At 34.7% G+C, this 8,903-nt stretch overlaps 1 protein-coding gene and 1 pseudogene across 1 annotated transcript; both read right to left on the bottom strand.

Moving 5' to 3' along the window:
- Positions 1-2,184: 2,184 nt before the first annotated feature.
- LOC145964889 (uncharacterized) lies at positions 2,185-4,362 on the bottom strand (annotated as a pseudogene).
- A 182-nt stretch (positions 4,363-4,544) lies between these two features.
- On the bottom strand, positions 4,545-5,276 carry LOC145964888 (uncharacterized). The gene is made up of 3 exons (XM_083088046.1): positions 5,089-5,276; positions 4,835-5,016; positions 4,545-4,753 (listed from the first exon to the last, which is right to left on the bottom strand). Exons 1-3 carry the CDS (start codon positions 5,274-5,276, stop codon positions 4,545-4,547), a joined length of 579 nt encoding a protein of 192 aa, XP_082944172.1.
- Between the last annotated feature and the right edge of the window lie 3,627 nt (positions 5,277-8,903).

Below are 8,903 nucleotides of genomic sequence, written 5' to 3'. Positions count from 1 at the left end.
GCACCTCGATAATTCTTCAACGAAGCATTTTCAGCAAAAATGTTTCAGACAAAAGTTGTATGGTTTCAAGGGAGACATAAGATGGTGTCATTAATTTGACCTTGAATAGTTACTTGAAGGTCACGTGAAGGTCACCTTCAATTTTCTAAACGACACCCTATATTATTTATTACATACTCTTGTAGCTTATCTCGAGAGCTTTCCAAAACACTATAATAAAGTATTTTTTCATTGAGTACTTTTCGAGTTATGAGGCTTGAAATGATTTCTTAATTTTACATAATCCGTAAAATATCTTGTGAAATATTCATTTTTCGATTATCTTACCTTAATACTTTTATGCACGAAATAATGTGAGAAATCGGTGTAGAAAAACACAGTTGTTTTTAAGAAAAAATATGTAATTCGCAATTAACAATTACATATTTTTTGTTAAAAATAACTATGTTTTTTCTTACACCAATCGATTTTTCACATTATTTTGTGCTTAAAAGTATTAAGATAAGATAATCGAAAAATGAATATTTTACAAGATATTTTACGGTTTATGTAAAATTAAGAAATTATTTCAAGCCTCATAACTCGACAAGTACTCAATGAAAAAATACTTTATTATAGTATTTTGGAAAACTCGAGATAAGCTACAAGAATATGTAATAGAAAATAGGGAGTTCCATTTAAAAATTTTAAGTTCACCTTCACGTGACCTTCAAGTAACTATATATATGCTTACTATTTACTATTTACATACTTACAACTGTCATCGCGTTTTACACGGAATCGAACGCACGCCCGCGAGATCTGGATTAATGATCAATTAAAATATTCGCGTTCGAAGAGAACTTGATAACCAATTAACAAAATCAAGCTTTGTTATATATTAGTCTACGAAAAATAAAATATATAATATCAATGCTAAAAACTAAAATAATTAACATGATATGCGGTAATTATTTAGAATCACGGCTCCACTTGTAAGTAGGCTGCAAATTTTTTTACTGACTTTTTATACTTAGAGGGTAATGTAAATAACAATTTTTAGTCGGGGAAGGCCCCGACTAAAAAGTTACAAACAAAAAAGGAGTTGTAAAGCGAGATCCTACCGGCGGGGTGACTGCGGGAAGGGGGGCCGAAGGAGGGCCCCCCATGGATCCCCTCCGCGCGCGCGCGCGTGTGTGTGTGTGTGTGTGTATGATATAATTTATACAGAATTTAATACAATTTAATACAATTAAAAAATATCAGAAATGTATGTGTACACACACGCGCGCGCGCGCGGGGGGTGCAAGGAGGCCTTCGGCCTCCCTTCCCGTAACCACCCCGCCGGTAGGATCTCGCTTTACAACTCTTTTTTTGTTTGTAACTTTTTAGTCGGGGCCTCCCCCGACTAAAAATTGTTATTTACATTACTTTCTAAATATAAAAAGTCAGTAAAAAAATTTGCAGCCCATTTACAGGTGGAGCCGTGATTCTAAATAATTACCTCATATGCGAACGCACGATAAATAAAATACACGCCAACGTTGAAAACTAAAACAAATTACGATTTCAAGAACAAATTTCGTCGTATGTGAACTTAAGAGAAATGAAGTCCATAAGACAAACGTAATAATCGAAACAAATCACGCCACGACGTACGTTAAGTCTCGTGCCTCAACCAAAATTTGTACGCTTCCGATTCTGGGTTTCGATCGTCGCGCATTCCAACGCACGGGTCAATGCTCTCTCTCTTTCTCTCTCTCTCGCGCGCGCGCTACTCCACGGTTTCACGCTTGCTACAAGGTTAGGTCGACCATCTTATCAGGTCACCATCAGCTATCGTGGAACTTCTCTACTGAAATCCCAACCAATGACAAAACTACGCGTATTCCAATATATTAGTCTTACCTATAATTATTTTTCTCTATTTTTATTTTTCATCTTTTTATTTTCATTTTCTTATGTTTTTCTCAATCCTATCTCTACGCTCTAATAACTACGTGATTATATCTACGGGTATTTACATTCTTCGTCTGTCCATCTTCCATCTTTCGACCGCTGTTCGTCGATGCCCGCGCCTGCCGGTTGCAAGGTTAAGTTATGACCGGACGAATGGTTGTAACGCTGATTAGCAGTGAGATTTACCGGTGACAGGCCGCAACGCTTTCGCCCTATGTTCTCGGTCGCCAAGTACTTTAACCTACGTCAGTACCAAGGTGTTCGAGCTGTGCCTCTATCCCTGTGTTTCAGGCAATCCACGGATCTCGGGACTGTTCTCGTCTCTGGATCTCTCACGGGATGGTCTTGCCCTTTGGGATTCGCCGGGGCGTTCGTGTAGCAGGGTAGGTACAAAATAACTTTTCACATCCACCAATTACGCATTAACACATTCAGATCTCTTTATTGATCGTATTACATCCGGCTTTACAATAGCTGCGATTATCTCGCGCATTCACGCTCTCGCTCACATAATTCACGCGCAATCTCGTATTCTCGCTCTCGCGCGCTTACTTCCACGGTCTTCGCGATTATGTCTAGTTTCGCCGCTCGCGAGCCACTGCTCTCGAGCCCTCCTCGCTCGCCGCTTTTATTCTCTTCGCTCTCGGTCATCCCCTCTATCGGTCTCTCCACCAATGTGCGCTCATCGCCTCATCGCTGCCGCTCGGACCAATCAGCGCCCGTGTCGCACGTCATCGTTCCGACCAATCGCATTATTGAGAGCTCGGACTTCGACTCTCCCGGTCCGCACTTGAGATTCATACCGCGTACACAATCTTGTTCTTATAAAGATACATTGAAATCTTAACGATATATTATATTAATAGAATGTACACATAAAATTAGACATAATGCTCAACATATGGAAATCCATTCGATATATATATATATATATATATATATATATATATATAATTATAAGTAATAGATTTAAATATAAGTGTGACAAATATGTATATTTTTCTGTTTAATAGGTTATGGATCAAATGTTTTCCAAAACAACTTGGTGTAAATCTGTAGCACTTGCTTCATCTACTGGACAATTAATTAAAAATATAAACACAGATGAATCTGCAACTTCTTCAGAATTTTCGCATAATGACGATTCACTTAGTGATAAAGAAAATGATCTGCCCAAAAAGAGTATGTTAAACTTTAATTAATATATTTCAAATACAGGCAAATGTATAATCCTTCTCATTGAGTAATTAATATGTAGTCTATATAGTTATAGAATTTTTTAAAATAAAATAATTACACTTTATATAATCCACTGCATTTTCATTTGGTGCTTCGATGCGGATGTGTGTACCGTCTATGGCTCCTATAGTATTCGGAAATCCACTTGATTCTTAAAATTTACTTCTAATGATTTCTGCTCGTTCGTTTGAAGGCCAAGAAATAAAATGAGGGGCTATTTTAAACAGTACGCGTGTAACTCTTCGAACTGCTCGAACTGCTGTGGCCCTTCCTACGTCAAATCGATCACAAATAGACCTATAAATATACAAACATAATTATTAAGTAACATATTAAGTAACATATTAAAATTTCAAACAAAATTTTCTTTATATAAAATATTTCCTAATCTGTGTCCACTGTTCATATAATGCTATTCTTTATTAAAAATCAAGTGTATAATAAAACAATGATCATACCTATACGAATCCATTATTGCCATTTTCCATAAAGCTATCATAAATTGCTTATTAGATGGAATTGCTTCATTGCCCTTCGTTTTTCTAATAAGATCACTAATTATTATATATTTAAAATATATTCAAATGTTCGCTGCAATCTAAAAATAATTCAAACATCTAAGATTATTATATTTTATATAAAAATTATAATTAAATAAATTATAATTAAATAAGTTAGATAAAATTCTAATATTTATTAAAACAATAAATTGTTAGATACATGATACATATATATAATTATTAAGATAAATTTTGATATCTAACCTAAAATGACTTTTAAAGTCATCAGCTGTATAAAGTGCAACAAGTTGCGTATAATCTTGTATGCGTGAATGTAATAAGCGCTTTTTCTTTTCTAAATACCATTCTTCATCTGAACTAGAATTATCCGAATCACTACTCCTTAATAATCAGATTACAGACATAACCACAACGTTTACCGGGTTTACCGCCATGTTTATACGCTCACAACACTCATATGTCGTTCCATTTGTCTGATATAATATTTAAATGGAACGGACGATCGTGACGCTGCGAGCGTGAGCATTCGCAACATTAAATGGAACGCATCCTATATATACAAATCACAAATACTTTCAATCTTATGTATATAAGATTCAAAATTATAAAAGTAATCTTTATAATAAACTTTTTTGTATACTTACTTTAATTGTAAGCAACACATAACACGCGCGCGCACGCACACACACACACACACATACATAAGATATATTATTTTCGCAATATTTTTAAAATGTTGCTGTAATGTTGTTTCAATAATATTGCAAATTCATCTCTATACAACATTTCTGCAAGATTGCATTGCAATGTGTAATATTGCGACGTTACTGCAATATTGCTGCAAGTTTATGTGCTGTATATGATCTTCGCTGTTGTTTGACTCATTGTCCGTAGGACCTGCTGTCTTACTTTCTCTCTTGATACTCCAGTTTGAATGACAGATGAAGATTGCGTTTGGGACTGAAGTTGTGCTTTTACTTGTTGCACTTGTCTTGGAGACTGAGATGGTATCTGAGGAGATACAGAGATGACAGAATCACATGTTGTATCATCACCTAAAAATGAATAAGTTCATTGTCACATACATACGCACAAACATATTTTATACTATTCAGCACATAATGTATAATACATACTGGACAATGATGTACAAAAATCTGGTGTTTTGTCAGCATTAAAAATCTCTGCAGTAGTAATGTAATGGTGACCTGTGGATGGTTTCACAATTTCTGGCACAATCACTTGAAATTCTGCAGGTGAATCACTGGCCTCATTTGATTTCACTAAAGATGCAGGCTTCGCATAATTACTGCTGGTCCTATAAATAATAACAATTTAATTTATAATAATGCTCTATACATATTATAATTGAGATAAATAACCAACATACTTTTGAGGTATGATAACTGCACGCAGAAAACTATCACATATCTCGTATAATTCCCAAGTAGAAACATATGTGGGTCGTGTACTCTTTCCAGATTTTCCTTTCAAGGACATAATCACTTTACGTCGCTCCTTTCCGTACTTCTGCCGTATTTTATAAAATTCCTTTTCAGCATCTGAACCTGTTAACATCAATTAATATTATACTATAAGCTCAATTCTTGTGTGTTTAATTCATAGCATACCAGAAATACAATGCAAGAATTATTATTACCAGACATATTTCCGAGCACTGTAGCTACAGCTGCCCATGCAAGTTCTTTATTCTTGGCACAATATTTTTTATGTCGCTTATCCCACAGATGTGGGTTAACTTTCACAAGAGCAACAAGTTCTTTTTGACGATTAATCTCTGACAATGTATCATCACATTCTTCAACTTCTTCAAAGCCATCGAGGCCATCCACCCCATCTACATAATATTCGTTATCCATCTTATATTATAATTATTTTTAATTATTATAATAACAACTGTACTAATAACAACTATTGTACATAGTCCAGTCATAGTACTATTGTACTAGTCATCGAGACATACATTTTTCACGCTTTGTCTCAAACATCGTCTTTGATTGGCTGGCAGTAAAGCAGTAGATAGTAGGAAATCGAAATGAACCATTTCGCTTACTCTTAATCTTACGCCTTACTCCATCGATAAAACTGTCTTACTTCCTACTCTAACATCTTACTACCTCCATTGTAGACGGTCCTTAAGGCTGTAAGCGGGTGCTTCAAATTCATTTCCTACTGTCTACTCCCTTGGCTGCGTTCGGATTCCCCACCCGAGTATCCCCAAGTACCCAAAAGCCGTTCGGATTCTCTCCAACTCTCCCCAGAAGTAACTAAGAGAAGCGTTCGGATTCTCATCTGGAATCATTCCTAACCCACCCAGCTCTAACAGCCGGGTGGTTGAGTGAGAATAAGAGAAGAGCGCGAATTTTGATAAACGCGGTTATAACTTACACGTAGAAGCAGTGTGCATTTCTTAACAAAGTAATATTTCTTAAAAGATTTTTTAAAACAAAAGTGACATTTCTTAAAAAGTATGGATTTTAGTAATATCAAATTATGCACTAATAAAGCTGAAGAAGTTATTTTACAAGAAGATAGGAGATTAATAGCGTTTGATTCGAAAAGTATTAAATAATTTCATATATGTATAATAGAGTTACTGAAGTTATGATAAAAGCCAGCATAACTATATTTGTATTTTACAAAATATATACATATTACATTACAATACAAGATATGATTTAAAAGTCGAGATAAAAATAAATTTTTATTTTTCTTTGTTTCAATTCAATCATTAATATCCAAAAAATTAAAAAGAAAATGGCATAAGAGCCAACGCGCGGTAGTTGGAGCGCAGAGAAGCAACAACACTTCTTTCTTTTTTCAATATTAGTTTATTAAAAAACACATTATAATAACAAAAAACGAACGTTTCGGATCATGTTTTGATCCTTCTTCAGCGCGATGTTAACAATTTATATTACAGATAGTGGCGCGTTACATTAAACGAATTTGTTCTCGACGCGTAGGTGACGCTAAATTGCATCCCGCGGAGGTCTAGTAAGCGCTCTGCTTCCAACAGTCAATTAAATATACTATAGTTATGCTATGCGACGTCACAGCAGATCAGATTCCGCGCTTTTTACAATTAATAATATAGTATGCCGCTGTGCGCCCCATGTCGATTCGAGATTCGATGACGAACACTTGAGACCCCCTTTGCACCCCCTGCGTGTGTGTGTATGTGTATACACATACATTTGTGATATTTTTTAATTGTATTAAATTGTATTAAATTCTATATAAATTTAAATTGTTTACCTTTTTTTATTTACCTTTAATTTACCCTTTTTTGCGTTTTTCTTCGACTTGCGAATCCAAATGCCATTTTTAAGTTTCATATTCGTGTTCAGAAGGTAAAAATACATATGAATTGGATATTCTTACCCATTATTTCATATAGGTGGGTTTTTCGAAGGTTTACCCAATATTTACTTAAATATACAATATTTATACTTATTTACACATTATTTATTTTTAATTAAAGACATCAAAAAGTAAGCTACGTGGAAGGATGAAAACGCTGTCAAGGCACTTATAAGTCAATGGAAGTTGCATGAGAACAAATTCAACAGTACTCTTATTACAAATGATAAAGTGTAGAATATGATCGCAACGCAATTAACCAAGAAGAATCCTCTTCGGGAGCATACTGGAAAGCAGTGCGAAAATAAATTTAAAAACATTCGAAAAAATTACACTAAAACCAGAGACAATAATGTGAACAAGAGTGGACAAGATATACGAACCTGCAAATTTTATGACGAAATGGACGCAGAGCTTGGTGAGAAACCTATCATTAAACCTTTGGCTATTGCTTCTAACTTGAAGAAGCACAAACGTTCTTCAAATACATTTGGTTCATTTGAGGATGAAGACGAAAAAGAAAACCTTGAAAATATTAAAAAATATAATATCAAAGATGAGAAGATTGAGAAACCTAAAAAGAAAACTAGAATTAGTAAAGAGCTAGAAAAGTGGGCACTGCTGCAGCAAAAAGCAGCTGCTGCATGAGAACAAGCTAAGGAAAGGCGACATGAGGAAAGGATGCAGCGCTAAGATGAAGCAATTAAGGCGTATCAAACTGCCATGAATAAATTATTGGACAAATTTTGATTTTTAGTTTTACATTAACTTCACTGTGATATTCAATGAGATTTCTAATTTTGTTTGTTAAAAATGGACTGTTATAGTCTGAAGGACTATAACTTTATTTTACCGTTAATATAAATTTTATAATTAGAACGCGATAGAATTTTCGCGAACCGCGTAAAACCGCCACCTCAGCGAAGCACGCGCGAGTTCGCCGGAAACGCGAAAATGTCAACGAAGGGTTTCGACTTTGAACCTCCTTCGTTTACACTTAGACTTGACCGCCACGAAAAATCTTTCATGACCGTATACGATCATGTCGCTAGGCGACCCTTTCCAAAATATCCCCAAAAACTAGGTGTTAAAAACCGTCCACCGCGAGTCCGCGGCGGACAGTCGTTAATAAACAGTCAATAAAATAAGAATACGTCGAAGGGCTAATCGCCACTTAGCGTGTCGAATAATAAAAGAAAAGTTAGTGCCAAAATCTAACGAAATTAAGAACGAGACTATGGATATCAAGGATAGAGGCTCGTATTAAATAAAGAAGACATATATACAGGGTGTCCCATTTTAACTTGGACAGTAAAATATCTCAAAAACTAAGCCCAGCAAACAAAAATGTTACAGACAAAAGTTGTATGGTTTCGAGGGGGACATAAGATTGATTTGACCTTGAAGAGTTATTTGAAGGTCACATGAAGGTCACCTTCAATTTCTTAAATGGAACCTACTATTTGTCATTGCATATTCTTGTAGCTTATCTCGAGAGCTTTCCAAAACACTATAATTAAGTACCTTTTCGTTAAGTACTTTTTGAGTTATGAGGCTTGAAATAATTTCTTAATTTTACATAAACCGTAAAATATCTTGTAAAATATTCATTTTTCGATTATCTTACCTTAATACTTTTACGTACAAAATAATGAGAGGAATCAATTGGTGTAAAAAAAACACATAGTTGTTTTGAAGAAAAAATATGGAATTGTTAATTGCAAATTACATATTTTTTTCTTCAAAACAACTATGTGTTTTCTTTACACCAATTGATTCCTCTCATTATTTTGTACGTAAAAGTATTAAGGTAAGATAATC

The sequence above is a fragment of the Camponotus vicinus genome, unplaced genomic scaffold, assembly GCF_025532165.1.
Source record: "Camponotus vicinus isolate PSW18456_S1 unplaced genomic scaffold, iyCamVici1.0 SCAF_14, whole genome shotgun sequence".
Taxonomy (NCBI): Eukaryota; Metazoa; Arthropoda; class Insecta; order Hymenoptera; family Formicidae; genus Camponotus; species Camponotus vicinus.
The sequence above is the reverse complement of the archived record's forward strand: the minus strand, read 5'-3'. Positions and strand labels throughout refer to the sequence as shown.